Raw genomic sequence first — 27892 nt, 5'->3', positions numbered from 1 at the left:
AATACGCCGGCAGGCTTAGAGCTGAACTATTTATCTGCTAGAAACCCTTAGACTGGAAGTCCCCGTCGTGTCGTACCTGGGTGCCTGTGTAAAATAATCCTCAATTGCTACCTAACTGCAGCCCCCGGTCCCTTGAAGGGAGGGAGCTCTACGACCCGCCGAAACTGCCCCGCGAATGACGTCCACCCGTTATCAAATCGCTCCCTCATACAGTAGACTACTCCCTCCCACCACTATGGTCCCAAACTCACCCCAAGCCTCACACACCACCACGATCCTCTTCTTCTTGCTCATCCTCATCGCCTTCTTCCCGGGGGTATTCCACTACCTCTGGACCCTCCCGCTCAGCCTCATCTTCTCTTCAACGCCAGCATTTAACAGCGGCGGCAGCGACCCGACAGCAGACATCAGGATGGGTTCCTGGTTCCAGAAACAGTTCACGCTCCCCAGCAAGTCGCGGGGCTCGTACCTGATCACGGACCACGTCGTCAGCTCGCTGCCGGAGCTGAAGCAGTACAAGGTCGGCCTGCTGCACCTGTTCATACAGCACACCAGCTGTGCGCTCAGCCTCAACGAGAACTGGGACGACGACGTCCGAGCAGACATGAGCGATGCCCTGGACCGGATCGCGCCCGAGGAAGGTCCCAAGGGAGAGGAGCTTTACCGCCATTCGGCCGAGGGCGCGGACGATATGCCGGCTCACATCAAGTCGGCACTAGTCGGCGCATCCGTTACGATACCAATCCGGGATGGAAAGCTGGCCACAGGCACCTGGCAAGGAATTTGTAAGACCTACAGCTTCACTCGCCCACCTGCCACAGAATGCTGACCATCACCCTTTAGGGTACCTTGAATTCCGGGCAATGAAGCACCAGAGACGTGTTGTTGCAACGATTCAGGGAGAAAAGGCATAGAAGCCAGAGCATACTGCACACATTTCTATGTGGTCAACCATTTGGATTGAAATTGCTTCCCGGAGCGAGCATCCATTTTGCAAAGCAATGCCCATGTCATTATCATTGTTACCCAAGTACTATTAGTTGAACTTGGCTGATGACTGGTCTTTTCCTATGCAATGCCCTACTCCAGACCGACCCCTTGCTACTTCCAATCATGAGTAATAAGGGCTTGCAATCAACACGTAGGCGCCCACTTGGGTATTATGTATATCATCAAGGTGTATATGACTGCTGACTGCTGTGATAATGCCTCGACCTCAAACCACACAAACGAATCCGATACGCCTCAACTCTCGCTCAACAGCCCAGCACCCATGCTGAGAGGTGCTGGCTGTGATTATGGTGGCGCCACACATCCGAAGGACCGGGCCTCCTGCCCTGACATCTTGAGTGTGCTGCTGTGTTGAGCCTCGTCATGAAGCTTCTCAGAATGCTAGGATAGGACCTGAACTCTACTCGGGCACATCTTCTAGCTTCATGTTCACGTCGTCGCCACCAGCCAAGACTTTGGACTGGGGCTGATACCCGTCTGGCGCCTGACCGCCGGGGGTCTGGGCAACGACATTGTTGTTCTCGTCGACAAACTCGAAGTTGTAGCGGCTGAGCAGGTGGGGTATGGCGGAGAGCTGAGGGCCGTAGCGGGCAGTGTTGTCGTAGAGCTCGAACAGGGGGACGGCCAGAAGCTTCATATTCTTGGGCACACTAAGCACCTCTGTCATGTGGAGAGAGACCATTCGGTCAGTCAACGGGCTGAGTGCGGGTGGCGCGATGCGACTTACTCTGCTGTGGAAGTTGAATAAAGTAAAGCTTCTTGCACTCCTTCGGCCTGGACACATGGGCCGGGACGAAAGGGTACATGAAGGTCTCGAAGTTCGGGCGCCACCACTGGGCAAGGGTGTCGCCGATTTGCCACTGGCCCGGCGTCTCCCCTTCTGCCAGGCCGCCCGTGGGCGCCAGGCGCGCATCTAGCTTCTTCTTGAAGCCCTCGATCTCGTCGTCTTCTGGGGCGAGATAGTCTCCGGGAAGCTTGAAGAATGCATTCGCGATCTGTAGCATGAGGATGTGCGGGTGGTTGTGCTCGTGGCAGACGAGGATGCCCTCGCAGGTTCGCCGCATGCCATGCTCATTGTAATGCTCCTCGAGCCGTCTGAGCCGGGCGACCACACTGGGATCCTCCTCGGGCTGGGAGTCCTTGACGCCGAATGTGTAATTGGACAGAGGGTATAGTCGGATGGTCTGTGGTTGGTTCGCTTCGAAGGGGAGAGGGATCTTGGGTGGCTGCGACGAGCTCGTCGCGCCAGGCGGTGTTGTTGACATGCTGGCGATCGGGGAGGGGAGGGGTGAGCTGGCCGCGCTGGCCGTGTGCGATAGATGCCTTGGCACGGAACTCTAGAGACCAATACGGTCAGGTAAGGGATAGATGTGCCACAGATTTCGGTGTAATTGGCAGCGGTGAGAAGGGATTGAGAGTTTCTGTTTGGAGGAATTACGAGTCTGAGCTGTGGTCGTCTGAGAGGTGAAGCTCTAGGGTGGTCAGGAGCATACTGCCACAGCTTGATTGGAGCTTCCCGCCCAAAGCAGGAGGGCGGTGAAACCCTTCCCCAGTCTCTGGTGCTGCACAGGCCCACTACCGGCTCCTTGCTCCGAGTCCCCCAGCCTAGTCGCAAGCCTGTGCCTGAGTGCATCCTAATGTACCTCAGTACCTAGGTACTTGCTTTCTTGGTTCCAACACGGTTGCACAGGGATCTTGTGAACGACCTGTGCCACAACAGTGTTCCTCAAGCACAACTTGCCTATTTCCTCACAACCACAACTCCACTTGCAACTATGTGACAATGAGCCTCAATTTCCAACAAGGGTACTCCCAGAGCATTGATGATATCTCTGTTGGACCGGAGCATTCCCGGCTCGACCGATACCTCCAGCGCGATCAACGTCAAGTCGTTAGCTGCATTTAACCGGCGGCCGTAGACGTTGATGACGACCATCACAGAGAAGCAGAACCTGGAATGTGTGCGTGTCGTCCGATCACGGCCAGGCTTGATGGTCTCGTGGCCCCGCGGAGCCTCCGGGCCGTCTTATAAGCTCGGCGTGCGAGAAGAAGCATCGTGAAGGAGCTGCATCCGATTCAGCAGAGGAATATGCAGTTTCGCAGTTTGGCCTCGGACGTGGCTTACACCCCAAGCCCCCATATTCCGGGTCCGCCACCCGAGAAGACCTCCCGCATTGTCATGGGCTTCGTCCAATAACATTTCTCTGGATAAATCAATGGTGCATCTCCAGGCCAATGGGCCCCACCTACCCGCGCCTTTACGTTTACAACTGCCAGAGATCATGTCCATGGTCGGCTGCATGCCCACGCGGCAGTAGTGCTTTAGCTTCCGCTGGACTATGCACGTAGTATATATATTGCACATGAGGATGGGTCTCGGAATACTACGCCCTGCCCGCTACCGAATATCCAACAATCTTGGAAAGTCTTTAACAATTTATTGTTACATTCTCACATCCAACAGATCACCTCCCTCCTATTAGAGACATATTGATCAATCCCACAAGATGAGTGTAGTTCCAGTCCTGACTGCAGAAGAGAAGGAACACTTTCTCAACAATGGCTGGCTCAAGTAAGCTCACGGCCCTCGTCGATCGCATTCTATTTTCACTCAAGGGACAAATATCTGACAAGAACTTTCCAGGATCCCAAGGGCCTTCACCAAAGAACAAGCAGCCGACGTGACCAAAGACGTCTGGACACGCCTGGGCATGGACCCCAACGACAAGTCCACATGGCACAGGGTCTGGACCAACATGCCGCACCACAACACCTTTGACGCCCGCGACTTTGCGCCCCGCGCCTGGGCCGCCATCGCCGAGCTGTGCGGCGGCGAGGACCGCATCGACCCGGCCTTCCGGCAGTGGCGCGACAGCCTGATCGTGAACCTGGGCTCCGCCGAGCGCGAGGGGAAGCCCGACCCCCCGCGCGAGCTGCCCCGGTGGCACGTCGACGGCGACTTCTTCGTGCACTACCTCGACAGCCCCGAGCAGGGGCTCCTGGTGGTCCCGCTGTTCACCGACGTGCCCCCCTCGGGCGGCGGCACCATGATCTACCCGCCGGGGATGCGCGAGGTCGCCCGCCACCTGCGCGACCACCCGGAGGGCGTGTCGCCGCTGATGGTGCCCCGCGGCGACCCGGGCTTCAAGATCGACTTCCGCCGCGACGGGGACCTGGCATGGTACGGCGGCGTGGCCGCCCGCGCCGCGGACGACGCGGACTTTGTCGAGGTGTGCGGCGAGGCCGGCGACGTGTACGTGCTGCACCCGCTGATGATGCACGCCAGCACCAGCAACCCCCTGCGCCACGTGCGCATCATCACGAACCCGCCGATCGCGCTCAGGGAGCCGTTCCGGTTCCACAGGGACGACGGGACCGAGTACAGCCTCGTGGAGAGGACCACGCTCAGGATGCTGGGGAAGGAAGGGGTGGGCCTTGAGGGGTGGGAGATCACTCATCCGCGGGAGGGGATCGTCCCGGAGAGGCTGCGCATCCAGGAGAGGTGGAAGGAGGAGGAGCTCAAGAGGCTCGAGGAGCAGAGGAGCTCGGAGAAGAGCGGGCTGGCAGCTGCTTCGGCTTGAGGGATTTCTACTGGATCGTACGACGAGACACAGGACGAGGTCCCGTTGTACAGATGCAGGGGCATGTCTGACATGTCACTCGCACAAGAGCGCGCTAGGTCGTGCTCTTTTCGTTAGAATTTGATTATTAAAGCATGCTTGCTAGATCCCTACCCTCCTTTGATGCCTTCATTGACCTGTAAATGCGGAGGCCGTGGCTGCTGGCCTGTTGCAAGACACTATCCGTGTCTGGGAAATAAATAAAAAAGACGATCCGCAATGAGAGGGCGAAAAGCAGGAAAAAAGGTATACGTGAGAGGAAAACGTGGGAAGGGGAAAAAGGAATAAAACAATCGCGCCGAGAAGGGTATCTTCCCTCCCTCTGCCGTGACCTGTACATGCCCTGGTTTTTTGGTTGTTCCTGAACGCCGAAATGCATATGTCCAAATGACTCTAACAAGAACGGCGCGCTTTTCTTTGCCAAAGGGACCTTGCGACAGCAACAAAATCTGCTGTGCTGGTGCTTGTGAGAAAATGTGGTTGATGATGAGAAAAGAGATGAGGGAGAACACTATGGGTAAGGAAAATGGGGGGAATTGTCCAATGCATCTGGTGCCGCGACCCCCAATGCCCGATCCATGACATGCTTTACGAGTCCATCGACCACTCTTTACTCAGACCGCTCCTGAGCCTCGAGCTGCTCCGTCTCGGCGATGATCTGGAAGATCTTCTCGTTCTAGGCCCTCTCAGCTCAGTCACCCGCCTGGATGCAGTTGCTTGCGGCGAGGATGGATCCCCTTCAGCTTCCTCGCCTCCAGAGTCTGATTGGGCTTTCTTGGGAGACCCGGCCAATTCGAGGTCCTCCGAAGAAGGTGGGCCACGGTTGGCAGGTCGGAACCCGAGCGTTGTCGCTGGTGGAGAGCCGGGTGGGCCTTGCTGCTCAGTCTTCTGGCGTTCAGCCGATCGTCTGGAGCGTTCCTCCTTGTCAGCTGTCCCTCGCTTCTTGCTACTGCTTTGAGGGGTTGGTGGGCGTGTTGCTGGGCCCCAAGATGGCTTTCTTCGTGAGCCCTGAGCTGGTCCTGATTGAGTCGTCTCTTGCTTTTGGGGGCCTTGCCCTATGGCTTCTTTCGTTGTGAGACCTTTCAATGGGAGGGCATCGATCGTGTAAGCCTGCCTTGGCTTCGGCGCTGAATTTGTGGACGGTATAGTGGGCGGCGATTTCGCGGGCGCTGGCATGATAGGCACAAATGGAGAGCGGCTTGGCTGAGCCAACATTTCTGACTGTGCCCTCTGCTGGCCGGAAGAAGAACCCTACTTCTTCTCTTCCCGGGCCGGCAAAGAGTCAGTCGCCGAGTCCGTCGAATTCTTACCACGCGACTTCCTGCTCCCCGTCGTGTGCGTCCATCCCCTGATCTGCGTGGGGCCGTGGGACGGCGGTGGTGCTGTGGCAGAGTAGTCCCTGATGCCTTCATACGGGTTGTACATCAGGGTGCGCAGCTCCGACCCGTTGCTGTCCCACGTCTCGGCCTGCCGGGGAGCGGGCTTGATCTCGCGGTACTGCTTGTTGTTATTGTTGTTGCTGCTGTTATTGCGGGTGGATGATATGCTGCCGCTTCGTCTTCCTGGGGAAGTCGAGACTGCCGTGTGGGTGTTATGGTACGGAGGAGGGCTCTGCAGAGCCTGCCCTTGTTGGCCGGGGCCCTGATCGTACTGCACTTGATGCTGAGCGCCAATTGCTGCCCCCGGCGGATATGCAACTTGTGCCGCGGAATAAGGTGCAGGCTGCTGATGGCCCGATTGTACCGCTGGCTGGGCCATATAACCTGGTCTGGCGCCCGCCTCTGTAGACATCAAGGGGTGGTCCGGTCCATATCCATTAGGGTATGGCTGATCTGGATATGCCTGGTGGTGAGGCGGGGGCGGATAATGCGCTCCTTGGTCATTGGGGCTCATCGCGTTGTGCTGGCCAGGCTGAGGCCCAGAGGTTATCGGGTGCATGAGCTGACCAGAACCTGACCCACGGTGTAGGGGTCGCAGCGGTGGCAATGGCTGTGTCTCGGCCCCAGCTGGGTTGCTGAATGGTGTTCGTCCGGGTGAGCCCTCCGTACCCGCAGCTGGTCTTGGAGCAGGGGCCACATATGACCCAGCATACTGCGGTAGGTGATGAGTCTCATGATGATCCGTAGCTTGAGGCGGCCCCTGCGGCGTCGGGGTGGATGGGGAATTGAGCGCGGTTTGAAAGAAGCTTGGTTGCGACGGCTGTTTTGGCTGAGCTTGTTGTGGTTTCTGATGTTGGGGAGGTTTTGGTCCTTCACCATCCTCGAACAGCTGGGGGTCCAAGAGCGCGTCGTCAGTATTAGGTACGGGGACATACCGCTCGTCGGACGGATGGGGCAAATGTCGTGCCATAGGTGGCTGTTCGTAAGGAGTATCCCCATCTCGGTATGCATATGCCTCTGGATGGTCTGCTGGGGGATGTTGTGCCTGGTGAACAGGTGCTGATTGCGGAGGCTGCATCGGTGGCATTGCATGCTGCCGCTCGTGACCTCGATAGGTAAAGTGCTCGGGCGGCGCCAAGGGGGACTGTGGCACCTGCGGGTCGTGGTAGTTCTGATGAGGCTGCGCGGCGTACGTTCGGTCTCCACCCATGAAGTGCTCAGGCATAGCCAGCTGCTGGCCGGATTGCTGAGGGTCAGGGTAGTCCGGGTGCTCCATCGCCTCATCCGCTTGCACGAGCTCTTGAGGGTCCCGCAGCTGCTTGGGACGGACTGGCTCGGGCATCTGGATGGGAATTTGCGGCGGCTCCTCGAGATGGGAGCTTGGTACAGGCTCGCTGCGCGGCTCAATCGCATCTCTAATGGCGATGTCTGCCAGAAGTTTCATGGCCGAGCTGTCTTCGACAGGTGGGGTTGAAGCTGTAGCAGGAGGTAAGTTGGAGTTTCCAAAGATATCTCGGACTGCGTCGTATGGTCTTGACATTGTCGAAGGTCGTGACAGGGCAGGCGAGACAGTCTGCGCTTCCCGTATGCTTTGAGCCTCTTGCGCGTCTCGAGACTCGAGGGCAGAGCTAGCGCTGACGAGCAAGTCGATGTTATGGGCGCCCAACTGCTGGTCTTGCTCGTCTTGAGCCTCATCTTCTTCTTGCTCCAGTTTGATCCGAATGTCTTCGCGTTCGTTCAACAGCCTTTCTGTCTCTGGGTCGTAGAGATCGTCCTCTGTCAGGTCTTCCTGGGCCATGAACCGGCTCAGCATGCTCTTAAGCGTCTTCTTGACATAAGCACCCTCGGCCTTGGCCTTAGATATTGACCGGGAGGTGTGGATGATCTTGCCATCAGGTGGAACAAACACCGTAGGTTTCCAGCCGGATTGATACGGCCTAGGTGACTCTGATTCGTTGACAGAGTTCTCCATGAACAGGCCGTATTTGGGATGCAACTTGTGCTTGGCGATCAAGTCCGGATCGAGGTCACCGTCGGCGTACTGTGTGGCGTCGTATGTCCAAAGTGTGCGGTCAAAGAACATGGCGTTAGAGTTTGGCTGGCCCAGAAACTTCTTGCGCTTGGCCTTGGTGGCGCCACGGCTTTTGTCGTTGGTGGAGTCGCGGAAGCCGATCTCGTGAGGCTCATACTCAAACAGTGGTGGAAGCATGATACGGTTGTTAGGCATATCACCAGCCCTGGCTCTCTTATTGATGAGCCTTGCGCCATACTCGTCGGGTTCTGCTGCGCCATTAGGAAGCGGAGGCATGGTCTCATCCTCGCCAGCATCGGACTCCTCGGCCTCGGCCGATGGTGACCGTGCAGGGATCACCTTCCGCTTCCTGCCACGGGTCGCCGTCGCCGGCTCATTTGGCGGTGATTGGTTGTCGTCATTATCGTCAACAGGTGAAGGCGAAGGAGGCTGGCTTGCAGGCTCATCAGGTGCGACTGCAGAGAGAAGGCCACCAATGTGGCGGGGAAGGTCTGCGCCGGCCTTGTTGTCCAGGGAGCTCACCGGCCGCTTAGGTGTGGGCTGACCCTCGAGGAGGTCTAGGCCCTTGCGCTTGATGGGGGTACGCGCAGCTTTAGACTTGCTCGCCTCCGAGGCCAGCTCTGGATGGAGGTGAGGATATGGAACTTCAACACCCTTGAAGATCTTCCGGTAGATGCCCTGCTCGGCAGCCTCTTCTGTGGTGATGGACTTGTAGTTCCAGGAGAGATCCAGTTTCTTGTGCATTGGTCAGGCATGGGAACAGTCATGGGAACAGTCTTGGGCATTGAAGCGGGATATGGGCACTTACGTTGACGGGATCCCTCGTTCTCTGCAGGGCTTCGAGTATGTCGAGGCGTCTGAGCTGGGCGTCGAAGTAGTCCTCGACGAGGTCATCCCAGCGGTTCTGGCAGGATGTGAGCAGGTGGGCCGGGGGGTGGGGAGGGAACAGCATGAAGGAAAACAATGAAAGCGACAGTGATTAATTGATTGAGGGCTTACGTGGAATGATTCGCCGGTGTAGACCTGTTTGGCGTTCCATTCGTGTTCTGCGGTCGAGGTGCTGAGCTTCAATTTTGCGTCAAGCTCCGACAGCCGACCTTGGAGTCGCTCGTCGAGAAAGCGGGTGATGTCGGTGTACTGGTCGACCTCCTGGTGTGCGTCGAACCTCGACTTGAGCAAGTCAATATTCCGATCTGCAAGCTCCTCGAGGGCCGGTTTCATTGCGGCAGCCACGGTAGCATAGGCATTTTTCAGATCGCGCTGACGCTCGTGGGCTGCCTGGGCGCGAGACGTCTCGTAGATCTTTTGACGGCCCCGTCGACCAGCTGTGACTTTTCTGCCAGCGCGAGCTGAGGCGGCGCCCCTAGCTGAGGAGCCTCGTCCTCTGCCTCGGCCTCGCTTGACCGGGCTGGGTTGCTGAGGAGCAGGGTCACTCATGGTGCCATTCAAAATGGTGAGGTTGTAAGTAAGTGCAGGCAGGGTGAGACGGGGGCAATTGGGTGAGATGAGGGAATCAGGACAGGGTGCAAGAAATGGTGCGTGTCAGAGAAGGCGAGAAACGGGGACCTGGCGGGCAGCCGTCGGCCTGGTGAATAATGTCTGCGATGTATTGGAAGAGTTGGAGGAGTGGCCAAACCGGGCTGGCGATGTGTAGTTTCTGTGAGGAAGAAAGTGATGCGATGGCTGCCGGGCAGGGCTGGTGTGGACGGATTGGCCGTGTGTGTTGGTCTAATCCGCCTCGCAGGATAATGACAGCAGAATGCAAAGACGGGCTCGGGGCCGTGTCGACGAGATCAACAAGCGCGACAGGGCGACACGAGGGCTTCAATAGAACGGCCGCACGTTATGGACGGGCTGTTCGGGGCGACGGTGGTCAGGATATCTTGACTGATGCTGTCGCCATGTCGGTGTCAATGCCAAAGGAGATCCAATCCAATCCGCTACTGTCTGGTGGCTGCTGCTGGGCCAGAGGTACAAGGTACTTGCGGAGATTTTCGAACTCAGCACCTACTTTGCCGCTTTGGGTAACAAAAAAACCTGACTTCGACACCCCGTCGCCACGGGATGAAGCTGCAGCCTGTGCTGAGGAAGACAATGGCATTGATTTATTCCTGGGCTGATTCTGTCTGATGTCTTTTGATATATTCACAACCGTTTCCTTCGCCGGCAGTGGTGTGCTGCGTTGGCATTTGGGTGACTGACGGCCACGGCTGAGCGTGCTCCGTCACTCGTCTCTTCGCCTTGTCCGTCCCTTGGCCCGTTACTTAGTTGCTTTGGTGCTTTGGTCACAATGAGCTGGCTGAATTGGTCCTTGCAGCTGCTCAACTCTACTCTGAAGTATACAAAACCCGTTCCTATCGTTCACATAGGCTCGAGATGGGCCCCCGCCATACATGTGGTTGGGGCTGCAGCTCGATGAGCCCCATCAGGGTCCTTCGGCGTCATAGCAGGTCCAGCATCGGCAGCAGCTCCTGGTCGCCTCAAGAGCTCACCTGTCGCACTTAATCCGCAGCTAAATCTCCCAGAAGAGCATTTTCGCTCTATCTGTGCATGAGGCCCTGCCTCCTCTTCTCCTGTCTCTCATTGCCTGCTTGAGGAGCGCATGCATCTAATCATCAGACCGTTAGGGGCACTCGCTGTTCCCGTGGCCGGTTCTCCAACGGCAGTTCGAGTGGCCTCGTCTTTGGGTTCTGTTCAAGGTTTCCTTTCGCCGAGGTGCTGGATCTCCGAATTTATATAGTACTGTTATTGTCTCCGGTGAGCTGCCATAGTCTATTTATCCTGCTCTGGTATTTATGAGGGGCGCACCTGACTGTGAGTCCCCATACTGTGGTATCTCCTTATTTACGGAGCCGGGGCATCTTGTCTCGCGTCGCATGCCGTAACGGTGGGGCTGTCGCCATTTTATGGGGCTTCGGAACAGCCACAGCCATTTCCGATCCAGACTCTCCTATTTACATCAGTAATATCTCTAAATATGCCTCCTTTTCCACCTCCGATCCAGACGTGACCTGCATCTCACTTTGTCCGTGTGAGGCCCTGCTCCAAGACTGACCCATAACCTCGGGAAAACGGTCATAACAGTATGAGTCCAGTAGCTCCTTGGTTCGAAAGTATCGGATACTTTGCCGTGATTACGTTAACATTCGGACCACTATGATTGGCTCATACCCCTGGCCCTTCTATTTCTGGGGTCAAGGGTCCGGCTAGCCTCGAAAAGCGGGCTCGGCCGCGAGGGCTCATTGAAACTCATTCAATGCATGAGATTCTAATTAGGACCATTCTGACTTATTCGTGTGTCGCCAACACCACATTCCTGACTTGTTCACCTGTCGCTAGACAACATGTCGAAGAAACGCAAGATCGGCCCGGGGAAGCAGAAGCACAGGCCAGCTTCTCACAAGACCCAGGACAAGGTCAAGAAAACCACCCAAAAACCCGGAAAGCCACAAGCCAAGCCCGACAGCAGCAACCCCAAAACTCAGGCCCGGGATCTCGAGCCCACTATTCCTTTCTCTCCCGAAGACTCCATCCTCCTCGTTGGTGAGGGCGATCTCAGCTTCTCACGGGCACTTGTGGAGCACCACTACTGCGAAAATGTCACGGCGACCGTGCTGGAGAAGGATCTCGAGGAGCTCACTGCCAAGTACCCTCATGTGAAGGAGAACATCGACCTCATCGAGGCTGATGGAAGCAAGGTCGCATATGGCGTAGATGCCAAGAAGATGGCACCTTGGGCCAAAAAGTCGGGCAAAGAGTCGGTGGGCGTCATGGACAGGATAAGTGCGTATCTCTTCCCCCTCCACCTCCACCGCAAGCATGGCTAACCACACCCTCGCGCAGTATTCAACTTCCCCCACGTGGGAGGCAAGAGCACAGATGTGAACCGCCAGGTACGGTACAACCAGGAGCTGCTCGTCGAGTTCTTCAAGCGGGCGCTGCTCTCGCTGGCCCCGGGGGGGACCATCATCGTCACCCTGTTCGAGGGAGAGCCCTACACCCTCTGGAACGTCCGCGACCTGGCACGGCACGCGGGCCTGCAGGTCGAGCGAAGCTTCCGGTTCCAGGCCTCCGCGTACCCGGGGTATCACCACGCGAGGACGCTCGGCGTCGTCAAGAACAAGCAGGGGGACGTCGGCGGCGGCTGGAAGGGCGAGGACCGCGCCGCCCGGAGCTATGTCTTTGTGCGGAAGGACGAGGTGCCGAAGCCGATCTCCAAGAAGCGCAAGCGCTCGGGGGATGATGATGACAGCGACGATTCGGATTGAACACGCGCCGGGGTCAAAATCATGCTACGATCTCGAATCTGGCCGTGCCAGTAATCATCAAGCTGAAATCTCCTCTTCGACACAGAGAGAATTCACCTGCAATCACCAATATGGAGGGCATTGTTCGAGCTTGTGCGGGCCACTGGGAGTCCAGAAGGGCGCGGGTCGGCAGTCGAACCGAGTGGGTCAGCGATGAAAGGGTCTTCTTGACACATTGGCTTTGTGGCGTTCGAGGCATATGGCCAATATCAAGTCGACTACTCAAGATGACAAGGCCACCCGTGCAACAATCATCATGCCAGATGGTCATACAATCTACAGCTCGCTATGACGCTCACGATACGGCTTGCTCAGCGAATGGATCAGTCACATGCGGCTAAAAGTCCGTGTCCGATGGACAGGCTTCAAGGTCGCAGCGAGGGACTCTCCAGAGTGACAGCATTTCTATATGTTCAAAATTCTACTGAACGAACATCAAACATTATTTGCTGGACCGGCCAGACTCACAGCGGGTGGTTCTCAGGGCATAGTCTCAAAATATCAAGAAAGAAATAACCACAACACAAATGAAAAAGCTCCGTACTTGAGAACTCGTGAGGAATTCCCGTGTTCACATATACGTCTCACGTCCTCGTCAGAAGGCTGTGACACATGTGGAGATCTCCAGAAACGAATCAAACCTCACGCGCTCATCTTCACAGAGTTATGGAGACGGCCAATCGATACATAGACAGGCCCCGAAAGCCTTGATATAGCGCCCGGCCCTGTCAAAGAGTCATCTCTAGACCGAACCTGAAAAATCAATAGATTAGCATAACAAATAGAACGATGACCACAGAAGACGATGCCAGCTGCCCAACCTTCTTGAGCGAGCAAGGACCTCCTCCATTTATACGCCGACCTGTCACATGCAGCCTGGGTTCACAGCACAAGATTCAATACCGGCGAGTAGAGCAACCAACAATCACAACAGAAAGACGCATGGCTTTCATCCCGCCCGCAATCCACAACCAGCCTCAGTTACACTGCACATCACCACTGGCAGACTACCAGGGCGACCGTCCGAGCCTCGTCTGCACGCAGCCGTGATTACACAGCACCTGCAACGCAACACACCTGCACACCAACTGACCACGTCCGAATACACACCCACTTTCCAATATATGCAAACGCAGGCAGACAAACCACGCTGAATACTTGTTGGCTACATTATCAGTGACCAGGGCTGCTTCGAGGATGACCTCAAACCACAAAATCCTCGCTTGCCTCGACATCCCCAACGTGGAGCCGTCATGCAAGTGACCGGTCATTTCCTCAAGTACATGCTCTCCTGTTCACATATCCGGACATATAAGCTCGTCGGCTGGTGCCGTACCCCATCCTGGGTGCATTGCAGATTCAATATGCCTTTTATTCCATCCCCAGCTACCACACCAAACTTTCGAGAAACGGTTCGAACGTCTGTGTCCCAGACAAGGCGGACGTTTCGCCGTCTCGCGTTGGGGAAAGGCAAATAGATACTGCATCTGAGTGTTGACTGACCACTTCCGTGACCGAAAAAGACATCTAAATGTGCCTGTCGCGTGCATATCGCCGTGGGCTGCCCACCTAACCTTTTCCCTGTGTGAGCCGTCCCTTGCAGCTGTCATATGCATATACCCGCGGAACCAACAGGCGCGCGAGGACGTCGCTCCGAGGGGTGGGAGGATCAATAGATGGGACGCGGGCGAGGTCGTCGACGTACCGTTCGTCTGCCTGCCTGCTTGCTTGCTTCCCAATGCTTGGCCACAGGAACATGCAAGGTGGTTCTGCCTCGCTCGCCCCGCCAACAACCAACCCCCCAGGAGGGCACCTTTCATGCATACAAACACCGAAGCGACTTGGGGTGGCATTTGTATGCAATACGTGTGCTGGGGAAGCGTGGGGTAGGATCTCGCAAGCCCGGGGCTGATGGGATGCTGCCGCGGTGATTGTTGCCTGCGTTGGTGTGCTTCCAAGGTTGCGTCCGCTCCATGCACACATGCACACTCTTTTGTATACAATGCGTGGGCGGCTCACATTCAGCTCAGGCTGATGTGACAAACAACTATTTAGCCTCTCACACTGTGAAAACGCGTTTGTTTAAGCGTGCTTGTCGCTACCGTCCTTGAGTATATCTGTATGCATATGAGATGGCGTCGAGATCGGAGCGAGAGGGCCGGGTGAACATGGCCGCTTGGGAGGGGGTTAGGACGAGGGAGGAAAAGAGCAGCTGATGATTGGAGCCCCTCAACAGGTCTGTCAGTGAGATTGAGCAAAGGTATGCTATGCAGGCTCGACAGATTCGGGCTGTTCGGTTTGGGTGTTCCCCGACCCCGAGGACGGCATCTGGTTACATTGTGGGCTGGGAAAACAGCACCAGCGGGCTCGTTGCTGGTGTTTTTAATCTCCCTCATGGGGGAGAATCAGAACGTAGGACCAGTTGAATCAGTCAGATGGGTCTACGCCAACAGATGAGCGCGCTCAACCTCATGTGGTTGGCGGCTGGCAGCCCGCCTCTCATGCCATGGCTACGTGAGTGGCGAGGCACCTGGTGAGGCCATTTATCCTGGTGTGCTGGTCCGTCTGAAATGAAAGGCATCAACTGTCCGGCAGTGGGGGTCGGGGTACATACTACGAAACGATACGGACAAAGAACCACGTACATGGGCATGTGGCAATGAGAGGACATCGCGGTGGTGGCAAGGAGGCGCCATGGACAGGGCTGGCTGGCCCGGGAAGCCAGGTAACAGGCTCTGGTCGCAAAGCCCTGATCACTTCTCATACCCCTTTGCGCGCACCACCATGCGCCGGGGGCGAACATGCTTGCTTCCCAAGAGAAGGTCAGCACGGCCGCAAGGGAAGGGACTGCCTAGGAAAGGATTAGTCGGCCGCGATGAGCCCTCCCATCAGCCAACCCGGAAAAGATTCATCTCTCCACAGTAAAATGATCGAGCGTTATGAAATGAAACAATCGGGATGTGAATTGTCGAGAGAAGTCGCGAGCGCCGTTGTAAGGAGAGACAGACCCAACATAATTTGCTGGCTCCAGGTGACGACTCCATGCAAACCACATCACGTCCATAAAGAGCACAGAAAACCGCAGCCAAAGAGACAAACCCTTGCAGAGCCGAGAGATCTCTGGTCTCGACTGACGTGGGCGTTCCTCTAGACAAGAGACCATCACAATTGCTCAGTCCTGGCAAGGTAAGCTGTCCTCAGCGGATCTACTTGCATCCACCTATAGTACATGCGCACCAGGTCTGAAATCAGTATGGGAGGAAAAGAGATGTTGAATCAAGTTGAAATGCTCGCTTGGCTGGTGTAAATTAATGGTGTCCCTAACTAGCAATAGAAACGACAAAAAAAGACTGACACACGTTAGAAGACCCCGTCATCCTGTTTGAGCGCCCATAATCCTCGCCCTTACCCTTGCCATTCAAGGGATTTAAAAAAAAGGGACTTTATCCTGATGTGCTTCGTTGTCGATCTTGGAGGCCTCGCCTTCCCTTCCTTGTCTCTATAAATTTCATCCATCATGGAAAACGCCATATGTGTAGGCCTTTTCTGACTGTAGACCCAGAAATAGCACGAGAGCCAATCCTTCCCTTGAATCCACCCTCACCAGAGAGGGAAGGGCACTCCCAATCTTGGAACACACGCACTTTATCCTGTCATACTGTCCCCAGGTGAGGAAGATGTCTGACCAGGCACCAAGTTTCATTCCTTCATATTCGTCTATGCCGTCCAAGTTGTATGGCGCAGACACCGTCTGTGAAACACGCTCGTTCGAAAAATTAGTAGCACCAATGCTCGGCAGATTGTTGATTTTTTTTCTCTTTTGTGATTGTTTGGGTGTCCGAATAAATGCTGGATCGGGAAAGAAGAAGAGGAGGAGGAAAAAGCTGTCCTGTCGTTATCCAGCCGCTGGCTCATACCAATACCATCTATTCCTGTAGAGGCGGAAGAAAACTTTTTGCAAAAAGCCGACGCGAATTGTGCTGATTGTTCATGAATGTCGCCGAATCGCGACCGAGATCAAATGAGGGCTGCGAAGCCGAATGTTGGTGTAAGAGGAAATCACGTCAGCCGGCCCAAAGTATCCAGTTGCCCCTTCGGTCAAACAAAGTTGCCCTTGCAACATCGCATTCACGTGTTCCACCGTTTGCTGGGATTCTTGTTCCCGGCATACTCAAAACTGCTGCCTCCTTCATCGTGGAGTTGTCCACGGCCTAGTGATTCGATCTTCAAGCTGGGCCCGGACAGATTTCTGGGGTCGTGCTGCTGTGCGAGATAGTTTGGGAAACCTTGGGTCGCATGCGAGTGGACAGAGCCTTGTGGGACGCTCGTCGTCCGATAGATACTCGCAGGGCCTGTGTCATAAGAGCCTCGCTGCATGTTATCGAAAGATGCTGCCTCGACGTATTGTGGGGTCTGTGTGAGCGGTACAGGCTGCTGATGCACATAGGATCCTGATTGTTGCGTCTGCTGCTGCTGGTTATCGAAAGACGAGTACATTGACGGGGTTGTTGGCGGGTTTGTCGCCTGCCAGCCCGGGTATATGGCAGATGTCGGTGCACTGCCATATTCAGATGGTGAGGCGTATAGTGACGGCCGACGGCTTGTGGCGTGGGGATCTGGAAAGTTCTCCTGTAACGGCATGGAAGCTGCTTGCTGGATCGCGGATTGGTTGGCCATCGAACCGCCGCCCTCGACAAAGCTCGCATGCCCGGAACTGAGGTCTGGCTGCATCATCGACGGCTGGTGGTGGTATTGAGGACCCCGTACCGGAAGGTCTCCCAAGAAAGGGCCTCCCTGCAAGTTGCCGGCTGGGCTCTGCTCACTGCTCGGAGCCACCATCAGACCGTGGTCTGCGGTCTTCGGGGTCGGATCGTTAGCCGGTGCTGGGTTTTGTTCGGAGTCGTCATCCTCCTTGGGAACGTCGTCGTCGTCATCGTCAGACTGGTAATTATCGGGGACCTTGTCATCAGCCATGACCATACATTCAACCTCGGCATCTGTAAACTCTCTGTCAGCACCTGCACGAGGCTTGCGGCTTGGCTGCTCGTCGTACCTATCTCTCCGTTTTTGAATCGCTCTTCGTAGCGAGCCACCTTGAAGATCTCTCTGAGATAAGGCTTCTTTTTGGCATTGTTCGGGTTCTCGACATCCCCAAAGAAACTTCCGAGCGCCTCAAAGGTCGCTTCCTCCAATTTGCTAACGTTCAGTCCATGCTTCTGGATGTCCTTGTGCTGGAGATGGTTCGGTTCGGTGATCATGTGTAGAATATGGTTCAAGAGATAAACACGTTCTGTATTGGGTCAGATTGAGCCGCGGGCTGGCGTTCGGGGATCGCGAGACCTACCAGGCTTATAAAGATGGTCTGGTTCCTTGTGCCGGACCTTCTCGTCTCTCGATGTGCCCCAAGGCTTCGGCCACCAGTCCGGAGCCTTTGCATCGGCACCTGTGTAAGGGTGGTTGGACTGTTTCTTTGGTGCGATCAGTTTGACCCATGCCTTGGCAATCAACTTGCAAGCAGTCTGTTGTATGTTCTTGAATCTTTGGTCGCAGAATTTCCAGACCTCCTCCTTGTTGCCGACTCGGATGCCCTTCTTGGAGAGTACCACTTGGACTGCGGGAAGGTCGTCGTCCAAAGTGACATCTCTCCTTCCCGACAACCCGCCTCTCTGCCTCTTCCGAGTCCTATAGCAGGCTTCATCGTCGTAACCAAGGAGCCCCTGGGCGCGCCGTCGGTCATACTGCCGACGTCCGCCATATGCGGAGCTCATGTGAGGTCTACCTGGATCTCCATGCGCAGGATAGCCTTCTTCGTACGCAGGGCTCGGTGCTGGAGCGAGACAAAGTCAGACCGTGCGAACACATTCGAAATGCGGTTTCTTACTTGGCATCACCCTTCCAGTCGTGTACCATTTTTGGTATCCGTCGAGATCAATGTACTTGGACAGGACTTCCGAAGTTGCAGCCTCCTTTGGCCCGGTGAACCTCACCAGTTGTCCGTCATCTCTGATTCCTGCCATAATAAAATGCTTGAGTGGGATGTTGCAATATTCGTCAAACATCGTGCAAATATCCTAGGTAGGGCATGAGTATCCTGAACGTGGACTAGTATGTGTACTGTCTTACCATAGGAACCCTAGATTCATATATCGGATCATTGGGAATCCTGGTTGGCATCCTTTCGGCCGGATGCCAAAGGCGCGACGGGTGGGTCGGCTGAACCATCTTGGTAAAGTTGAGATATGTGCTGTAGGCGAAAGATCAAAACCCTGGATGCGCTCTGGATGTGACAAGGCAAGAGACGTCCTGCTCCTTATTGATGGCCTTTTATGCGATGACAAGCAGCCACGCGTCTCAAAGGCAAGAGCGGCACTGAATATACATAAACTGAGAGCTGATCAGCAATGGCCTATCGTATCGGTGAGGCTGAAAGTGATGCATGGAGACATGGGTTGATGCAAGGCAGACCTTGGTTGATCTCCTTCTCGCACCCCAAGGATCTATCTGCTGAAGATTTAAAGCTTGCCAGTGAGACAGGCAATAGCCATGTCCAAACGAGTACAGGATCGGGGAAAGAGTCTAGGCTTGAGTGTCGATACAAATGAAAGAAAGCAACGGCCCATGGAGAGTTGTGACTGATCCCGACCGGCTTGAGTGGCGTGTATGGCTGATATATGTGCGAGGGTATGTCTAGGGCAAGGAAGACTGAGGAAAGCAGGCCGTACCTGGAGACAACAACTGCCGATGGCCTTGGTTGCCCTCTCGACGGACGGCAAATTTCCTGACAGCAGCCAGGTCGAGTTGAACCCGCAGATCGCTGGCACAGGTCTCGCGTGTCTGTTGGAGCGGGAGCTTGCTGAAGCCGAGTATGACGGGAAGCGGATATGCGCCAAATTGGGAACCCTGGCGACGGCACGATCGACAGTATCGAGCCTCTGCTGGGAAATGCCTTGCTGGGAATGATCAAAATTTTGGAAAGAGGCCCATCGACAACAAAGACAAAATGAGGGCCTGTGTCAGATCGGACCGTATTGCTGCGGCCAATTCCAGGATTGCTGGTCCCTGCACAGGCGCTTGGACAGACGGAACACTTCGCTGTTATCAAGTTGCCAGGAGAAGCGGGCGTCACGGTCTTCTTTGTCTGCTATACGGCTGTGAAACATCGGAAAGCTGCTCTCCACTCGCCCAGGACGGCCTCCCAGCACAGAAATGGCAATGAGTATCCTGAGTGAAGGAGACACGATGTGCGCTCAAGTGCCCTAATGCCTCAACACCCTGTCGAAGCTGACACGGCCAAAAGCGGCCTGATTTTGGCGGGAACGAAAAGGCTAGGACGCCCTGCCGACGGCGATGAGAAGGCGAGGTGAGCGAAGGGGGGGGGGCAAGACTTTCAAAAGGCCTCGGAGAGGTCGGGTGAAGTATCGTGTCGCGCAGGATCGAGTGGGACAGACAGAACTCGACTGCACCAAACCGCACAGCCCCGCGTAATGAGTTGTGAGGGAAGGAGATGACCGGATTGTTTCTCCTGTCGTGTTTGGCAGGCCAATCTGTGTTCACCAGGGTGGCCTAGTGGTTGCGGCAGATGGCAGACGGGTGGAGTCTCACTGACAAGGTATGTAAATACCAACAGACAATACCGAGTCGTATAACTCAAGTTAGAGACGCACTGAAGCCGAGTCCGTAGGCAAGAAGTGGAAGCAGCAAGACGGAGGGTCCTAGGTCACCTGGCCCCAGGCCGCTGCTCATCAACCGTGACCGGAGACCGAATGAGGCACAAAGTGGGATGGCGACAAGAGACAGACTGTACTGACGCCTGCGGCGGCAAACAATATGGGAGATACGTTCCGTTGGCTGTGCGACCGAGAGGAGCGATCGAGCCTTGCTGGGGCCTGGTTCGTTCCGGCGCACGGAGAGGAAGGAGGCGGGAGATGGGCCAAGAAGCTGGGCTCGACTGCGAGGAAGGGAGTATGTAATGTAATGTATGTCAAGAAGATTGCTAGTGCCACCATATGTACTGTACGTGTGATGGAGAGTGAGTCCCTTGTGGTCGGGCAAGGCAAGGATACTCAGATAAAACAGAAAAAGACATGCGAGGGCTACGACCCTTGTCCCATGCAGGAGACAGTGGGTTCCACCGAGCCCAGTGCGTATTATGGGCCAGGAGACAGGTGCTGAATCTCAACCGTCGACCGGGGCAGAGGCCGCGCTTCTATGGGATCGTAAAACCGGGGAACAGCACCAGATGGATCTCGGCAAGGTCGGTCTACTGGACTGCGACCGGAGTGGTGGTCGGGGAAGAGCCGTGAAGATGGAGATGGTAAACAGGCTTGCCCTCTCAGGCAGGGTGCCGCGAGGGTGGAAAGTCTGCCAAACGGAACGCCCTGGTTATAACGTCAACCAAGGACAGGTGTGATGACACCTTGTGCCGAACAGTACTTGCTGGGGGAGGAAGCAAGTGGTCCAACAAGAGCCTGTGTTTGGGTGGGGAACACGGCGACTGGTCGAGGGTGTGGAAGGGCTTTGCCTGATGCATGGCGGGCTGCAGCATGTACATGGTAGCTCGATAGGCATACGGCGCGCGCGCCCATATCGGCTGCGAGTCGCACAGTGACGAGAGGGGACCTAGCAGAGGGAGAAGAAGAAGAAGAAGCAAGACAGTTGCTGATACTCGCGGGCCGGGTAACAAAATTCCGGCTTGTGCAAGGCAAGAGACTTGAAGGGGAATGTCCACCTCAGCTGCTTGCCCGAACCTACGCCTCGCGGCTCGCCCGCCCGTCAGCAGATTAGGGACATCATAGAGACCGAGGCCGATAAGGCGCATCGACATGCCATTGTCAGGTTTGGCCTCTGGGTTGCACACAGCACACCTTGATAGCCCTGGGGCCATGGCCGTACTGTGTAGAGGTGCCGGGGCACAAGACCAAAGCGGTGGTACATGTGAGTACGGAGTACTTGGTGCTGCGCGTGGAGGATGAGCAGGGTCAGAAGCAGCCGAGCTTGGCTGGTTGAGGATCTTGCTGCAGCCACTGCACTGTTAGCAAAAGGCTGAGGTGTGAGGCAGGGCCGGGCTTGCGAGGCACCGGCGGCAGCCTCGATATCGCACAGCAGGGTCGCCGGCGCGGCTGCTCTCCTTCCCACAAGCGCCAGGGAACATCCTGAGGAGAAACACATGCCTGGTGTGGAGTCATTGAATGCCTTCTCCCACCGTTGTGGTGGTACTGTAGTGGGCATCAAGTGGACCAGAACCAATGTGCGACCCCGGATCCCAGCCAAGAGGGCGCTGGGAGCGCTGCAAGGAGAGCTCTCACCTCGTCCCCGTGTGGGCTGAGGGACAAGGCGACGCAGCAGTCCAAGCAAGATATTGGCGCATCATTAAGAAATGGACGTGAGCAACCGGCAGGGCTGAAGAAGGTTGAGCAAGACGGCTTTCGGACAGGGAAAGGCTCTTCCCACTTGCAAGGCGCAGCGGCGGAGTTGCGGTATCAGGGTGCGCCGCACAGAGACCGCAGGGCAGGTAGGTTGGCAGGGTACTCCATCCAGAAGGGCCGTTATGGCCGAGACGAGCAGACGAGGCAGCTGTGAGAGGCGCGAGGCGCTCGCACGAGATGGTGTGAAGGTGTGGTCAATGGTGCCCTGGTTGTGACAGGGGCCTTGTGTGAGTCTCTGAGACTCTGGGGGGGGGCACGCTATGCCGAAATGGCACAGAGAGGCCTGTGCCAGTACCCAGAGCACAGAGCTCAGAATCCACACACCCAGACAGACACCTTGCGCCCGGTGGGTCTTCTCTGCTGGAATGAGCCCGGGACTGGGGCCGGGACTGTGACTGTGACTGTGACTGACAAGACGTGGCTGTGAGTAGCAAGTACTCTGTATGCGTGTGAGTGCTGTATCCATCCGCACTGTTTCGTAGAAGCACAGTCCTATCGCGACAACTGGCAGAGCAGAGCAGACGCCGACCATGGCCGCTGGAACAAGTCAGCCAGGTGGAACATTTGGTAGAGGCTGTCGATAGATACATGGCGTGGTGTACTGTGACCTCTCCGTAGAGGCTGGATTTGTGGATTTGTGGATTGATTCTCCTCCTGCACATGTTGGTTGTGAAGGTGCAGCAAGCCAGCCAGCCCAAGCAAGCCCTGGCTTGGGCTGGCAGGCCACGGCACCAAATCCGAAGGGTGCTAGCAGCACATACAGTAATTAAACCCGCCCCTCAGTTCCCACCAACTCGGGAAGCTCCACTAGCATCAGTTCCATCCCTGCTCCCAGGGCCGACACCATAGGCAGGATTACGTCAGGCTCCCCTGCCCGCCCAGCTCTCCTCCGTCGCTTCCATCCCATCCCATCCTAGCCTGCCCAGGTCGCCTGGTCGCTCCCACGGCTGCCACGGCGGCTGCTTCCTTCTGCGCGTGCGGGTATGGGGACTACGTGACCAGTCAAAAAAGAATCTTGGGACTTGACGATCTCGCCGAGGCAGCCCGACAGCCGACTCGTCTTGTCTCGACTTGATTCTGGCCTCGGCTCTGACCACACGCAGCACCCAGCACGCAGCACCCAGCTGTGACTGGCAGGCTCAGCCTTGACGAACAAGAGCTGCAGGCCAGGCAGGCCAGGCTGGCCTGGCACGGCACGCAGCCCCTCGAATGATTCACCCACGCAGCCACGGCAGGCCAAGCCGCCCTCCACCCCACCGCGCAGCACAGCTAGGCACAGCTAGGCACAACACCATACATGTACACAGTACCTCGGCCCGGGTATAGTGCCAGTACCTCTAGTACGGACTACCCCCAGTACCGAGTACCTCCGGTCAAATCCATGTCCATGCCAGCCAGCGCCAGCCAGCCAGGTCTTGCCTGCCCGCCGTGTCCGCCGTGCCCGCCCAAAATCACAATCATCACCAACGACAACATCAAAATCACCAACTGGCTCAATCATGCGATCCACGCTGCCCCTCTCCGTCGGCTCATGTCCTTCGTTTGGCAGGCCAGGGGGGAGGGAGGGAACGCTTCCTGTGCAAGGCACTGTGTGCTGTGTACTGGGACTAGCTCTGCATAGCCAGCCCCCCACCAGCCGCCTAGAACCAACTGACACTCCATCCCCCCACATTCACGGATGCGGCCCTCCTCGGTGGTCGCCTTCTTTCGCACGCAAAAACCCGTTTGTGAATGTGGGCCGGCACATTTGGGTTTTGATCTCGATCTCCCGACCTCTGCGATTCAGACGGGAGACATTTGATCAGTCATAACGCCGGCACAATTCAAATGGAAGTTGCCGTGCACCCTGAGCTTACTACATAGTACATTCCGTCACCAGTGGATAAAAAAAAGGAACAACAGGGAGGCAGAGAAGGTAGAGACAGTCAGACAGACACTCATTGCGGCTGCGAGATTGCAGCTGCCAGGTCGCCCATGGTCCGTCATGCCGCCAAGATAGGCGGGCGGAATGAGCCTCTGAACGAACCAGACCAGAAATCCAACTTGCCAGCCAAGTTCCACCAGACGACACATGAACTCCAGCGCCATGTCGGGAGCTGCTCCTTAGCCACAGCCGCACAGTATATAAAATGGCACGGTGATCATTGAAGTTCCGGGCCTGTGGACCGCACCAGCCTGACCAGGCGCACCTCTCCCGCTGTTGCGATCTCTTACCTAGCGCTGCAGTGGCGGGATGGCGGGATGGCGCGATACTACACACTGTAGCAGTGGGCCTCATGCCCCTACGGCCCTCATCCCGACTGGCCATCCGCCCGGTCACTGCATGTTCTGGGCCATTCTCGACAGATAGAGAAGCAAGCGAGCCAGCGTGATCCCGACAGTCACGTCTGCCTCTTGCACCGGCGCTCATTGGAAGATTCGGACGAACGACCGGGGCTAGTCGGGGAGCAGAAGGTGTGCTGTCCCGGGAGACGCACTGCTGCCGATCCGGCAGATCATGACCATTGCTTTCATGCCGTGATGCACATAAGACGGCTGGCATTTCCCACACAGGGATGGCGCAGAGGAACCCACAGGACTGATGGATTTGCAGCACCAAAAGTGCTCGACATCGGCCGCTCCCTTGAGATCCGTACGTCGGCTGCTTTTACGGTATCGCATCGCCCTCCACCGGCGGCCATGGGCCTAATCTGCGCTGCCAGTGCCCTGGCAGTGCCCTGGCATAGGCAAAGAGAGGTCGTCCTGCAGGTTGCGGGCACGCCTGGCACGGTGACCATTTTCACTGCATAAGGGCGGTTCTACTGGCGCAGCAGTGCATTTGGGGTAGCCCCCCAACCCCCCTGTCGACACCACGGTACTATGTAGCATCGGCCCTTTCATTTTCTTTTCCCCTTCGCCTCGCAGTCTTCGCGGGCGGCGGAATGTGGTGGTCGAGTGTTCGGCCCAGGATCCTGAGGGACCTCGGCGCAGGCGCTGAAAGAGTTCCGTATCTCGAACCGAGACTCAAGTCTCATACGTGTTTCTGCTACCCGATACACCGTATTTATCCCCTCGTATCGACTCAGTAGCTGCCCCAGGTCTCATCGAGGATTCGACCAAAATTGACTGTCAAGTGGAGGCAGTTCCCAACTCACATCCCGTACGGCGACATCGTCCGCATCCGGCGGCTGTTTCGGTTGCCTGATTCAATCAAAATCGGTCCACCTGACGACTACTGATCAATGGCGAGATTTTACTATGTAACGCATGTTCAATTGACTGGACTGGCTGCGCTGCTTGGCCATTGGACGTTGGAGGCGGACGCGACTGGGGCGAAACAATCGCTATGTTGCAGGCTACGAAGGGTCTTTGTCTCCTGTTTGCTCGGACCAGGGAAAGAAAGCGAGAGAGAAGACATACCTTGGATGTCATAACTAACCTCACAACGGTGTAGATCTCATAATCCGGGAGCTACCGATCGCAGCTTTGTCTGTCGAATTTCTGACTGGCTTCCCCAGGCCTCGCCTCCTTCACGCTGGCGTTTCAGCCCTCCCAAGATTACTTCAACGTAGGGCTTCACCGGTCTCGACAGCTCTTGTTGCTGGGTGTCCTATCTGCAAGGGCAGACTGAAAAGGGTGTGCGTGCCTCACTCATCATGTGGCCACCACTACCTGTTGATACGTGCACCATCCCCTCGGGTCTGATGCGAACCCTGGTTCCCCGTGGTGGGCTGCCGGACTCGAGAAGTGATGAATCTGTGGCTTTCAAATCTGGATTCTCCCGGCCCATCACTTCCCTACAACCGGGCCGACTTGTCACCACTTAATCCATGATAAGATGGTGATAGTAGCTTACTGCTCAGCCTTTGCTGGTTGGTAAGCATGAACATACAAGCCAGTCATGTTTATCGACGTGCTTGGAGTACGTTGCTTCGGATCCGCGAATATGGGTCTTCTGTGATGCGACTCCGCAACAGGAATCATCTATCGACGGTATTGGGGGCTCATGGCCCAAAGTTGACGATTGCAACCACCTCACTTGCCCCAAGGGCCAGTGCTCGATCGGTACCGTACAAGTGTTGTATTACGGTCTCACAGGGCCGAAGAAGATCCGCGAATACCCGTTGAGTCTGGAGATGTACTCGGTGACTCGTAAGTCTCTCATTTTGCGCCTCAAAAGGAAGGTGATGAACTCTCACGAGGCTGCCCCAGTCCCAATCTGGCCCAGGGGTTGAGAGGAGGCTCCAGCAGTGACGATCAACCACTGCTTCCGGAAATTGGCCAAGTCGAGCAATGGCGTGATATACTAATGTACTTCGCGTGGCTTGGTCCCCATCCTGTTGTAACTCTAGTCCGCCCGCCAGCTGCCCGCTCGGTAGAGGTCCCGCCACGCGAGAGACGATACAGCCAAGAAGCGACAGGGCTCAACGCAGCTCGACGGCCCACAGGCTAGCGAATGTTATATTCTGCAGGCTTGCATTCCACAGTACACGTTTATTGGTATCTCCAGGCATGCCCGTCATGCTGCTCGCTCGAGTTGGTGATTGTCAGTGTGAGGACTAATAGGCAGAACAAGGTCATGGAGAGCCATCCTTGCCCGGCTGCCTGGTTGGGGCTCAAGGGTACGCAGTCGCAGCGCAGCTGGCCCCACATTTCCTGTCAAGAGCGGGAAGCATGGACAGAGTCAAGGAACAGGGATTCACATAAGCTCACCGACGTTCGAGGCTAATCCCCTCGTCCCGACAACATGTCTCGACGACACCATCAATATGCCGTCGACAGGACCCCAGGGCCCTCCCGAACATCATCAGCCCTCAGCTAGTTCACTTGTTCACCGCAAGTGAAACCTGATCCGCAAAGCCCTGCCTGACTCAAGGCGGAGATGGGTTGGGCCTCCAGCGTGGTCTGTGTGCACAATATTACACTGCGTTGCAAGCACGGAGGCGATAGCGGTCCACCCACCACCCAACACGCACTACCGGGATTGCTGTGGTGACATGGTTCTGTCACGAACGCAGCCTGCGATGCAACTCCCGCCCACCTACTGTTACCTATCACGATGAACGGCCCAAAGGCCGATGGGTCAAATGCAGGTGCCCCCAGCAATGCTGTTTCTCCCAAGATTATAATCCACTCGAGGGACCAGGCCGGAGTGCCGCGACCCAGCTCTGGATACCACGATGATGCGACCACATGCGCAGCACCTGATTCGACGGAAATGCAGCACATCCACGCCAAGGTACCTCTAAGGCACAGTGTCTTGCTGGGCTAATTCACATTTGGTGAGACGCGTGCGCCGATAATTCTCCGTGTACACTTGGAGACCCCGACCAGGAACACACATAGAAGTGTTGATTGCTGGATAACCTGACAGCAGTGACCACCCCGAATCACCCGAATGGCACCTAATAATAAGCCTCTTCATATTTTGGTGCTTGAAACCATGGGTCGCGGCCCCAGGCCCGGCGGCCACTAATGATTTTGATTGCACCTGGATCAAGCCCTCTGGTAGCGAGACAACGGGGCCGAGAATTCCTCAGAAAGTGGGAGAAAGGCCCCGGCTTTCGAGAAACGGCCAGCGCCCAAGGGGACGTCCAGACCTAGCCAGAAGCAGGATTAATCCGGCGGGCTCAAATGGGGTCCAACTTTCAATGCCCCAGCCCTTTCCCGGGAATAATACGACAAAGCCGTGGGTTGTCTGCCTGCCGGGCACAGCTGGAAGCATGAGAATGTGGACTGTTGCGAGGAGGGCCATGTCAGGATCTAGTGCCAAGACAAGGATGGTCTCTGCCAGACCTCTTTGGCCCAATACGGGAAGACTTGTCGGCGGTGAAGCCCCTATTCCAGCATTCATCTGCCAACGGCTCAGGGGATCCCAGTTGACCATGGTCCCCTCCAGGATCCAAGGAGCTGGCGACGATTCGTCCGACCGCAGTCAACGCCCAGACAGTACCAAGTTTCCCAGCATTACATGCCGACAAGCCGGCTTGTGTATACTGTTACCCACCTGCTCGGACGTGGACTGGAGACCTGGTCCAACCACCACATCCATCTATGAGCCCAGCGTTAGTATTCGAGTGCCGCATAACCTCTCGCACATATGCGTACTACCCGCAAACTACCCGCATCACTCATCCGG

General features: G+C 56.2%; 6 protein-coding genes across 6 annotated transcripts; 3 read left to right on the top strand and 3 right to left on the bottom strand.

Moving 5' to 3' along the window:
* Positions 1-235: 235 nt before the first annotated feature.
* On the top strand, positions 236-914 carry KVR01_004430 (uncharacterized protein; the record flags this gene model as incomplete). Its single annotated transcript, XM_044782876.1, has 3 exons — positions 236-592; positions 680-785; positions 844-914. 3 exons carry the CDS (start codon positions 236-238, stop codon positions 912-914), a joined length of 534 nt encoding a protein of 177 aa, XP_044646594.1.
* A 497-nt stretch (positions 915-1411) lies between these two features.
* Positions 1412-2276, bottom strand: KVR01_004063 (uncharacterized protein; the record flags this gene model as incomplete). The annotated part of the gene is made up of 2 exons (XM_044787263.1): positions 1412-1671; positions 1739-2276. 2 exons carry the CDS (start codon positions 2274-2276, stop codon positions 1412-1414), a joined length of 798 nt encoding a protein of 265 aa, XP_044646227.1.
* A 1026-nt stretch (positions 2277-3302) lies between these two features.
* KVR01_004044 (uncharacterized protein) lies at positions 3303-5558 on the top strand. The gene is made up of 2 exons (XM_044787368.1): positions 3303-3583; positions 3656-5558. Exons 1-2 carry the CDS (start codon positions 3519-3521, stop codon positions 4590-4592), a joined length of 1002 nt encoding a protein of 333 aa, XP_044646208.1. The 5' UTR covers positions 3303-3518; the 3' UTR covers positions 4593-5558.
* On the bottom strand, positions 4423-9941 carry KVR01_004280 (uncharacterized protein). The gene is made up of 3 exons (XM_044783599.1): positions 9042-9941; positions 8851-8946; positions 4423-8777 (listed from the first exon to the last, which is right to left on the bottom strand). The coding sequence occupies exons 1-3, from the start codon at positions 9477-9479 to the stop codon at positions 5883-5885; spliced, it is 3429 nt and encodes a 1142-aa protein (XP_044646444.1). The 5' UTR covers positions 9480-9941; the 3' UTR covers positions 4423-5882.
* A 1370-nt stretch (positions 9942-11311) lies between these two features.
* KVR01_004094 (25S rRNA (uracil2634-N3)-methyltransferase) lies at positions 11312-13241 on the top strand. The gene is made up of 2 exons (XM_044794581.1): positions 11312-11825; positions 11886-13241. The coding sequence occupies exons 1-2, from the start codon at positions 11387-11389 to the stop codon at positions 12308-12310; spliced, it is 864 nt and encodes a 287-aa protein (XP_044646258.1). The 5' UTR covers positions 11312-11386; the 3' UTR covers positions 12311-13241.
* A 2192-nt stretch (positions 13242-15433) lies between these two features.
* On the bottom strand, positions 15434-20920 carry KVR01_004819 (uncharacterized protein). The gene is made up of 6 exons (XM_044791984.1): positions 19072-20920; positions 18473-18733; positions 18231-18420; positions 17694-18176; positions 17403-17639; positions 15434-17346 (listed from the first exon to the last, which is right to left on the bottom strand). The coding sequence occupies exons 2-6, from the start codon at positions 18569-18571 to the stop codon at positions 16478-16480; spliced, it is 1878 nt and encodes a 625-aa protein (XP_044646983.1). The 5' UTR covers positions 18572-18733; positions 19072-20920; the 3' UTR covers positions 15434-16477.
* Between the last annotated feature and the right edge of the window lie 6972 nt (positions 20921-27892).

Source organism: Diaporthe batatas (assembly GCF_019321695.1).
Source record: "Diaporthe batatas strain CRI 302-4 chromosome Unknown Contig00004, whole genome shotgun sequence".
Taxonomy (NCBI): domain Eukaryota; kingdom Fungi; phylum Ascomycota; class Sordariomycetes; order Diaporthales; family Diaporthaceae; genus Diaporthe; species Diaporthe batatas.
Note: the sequence above shows the minus strand (reverse complement) of the source record. Positions and strands in the feature narration are given on the sequence as shown.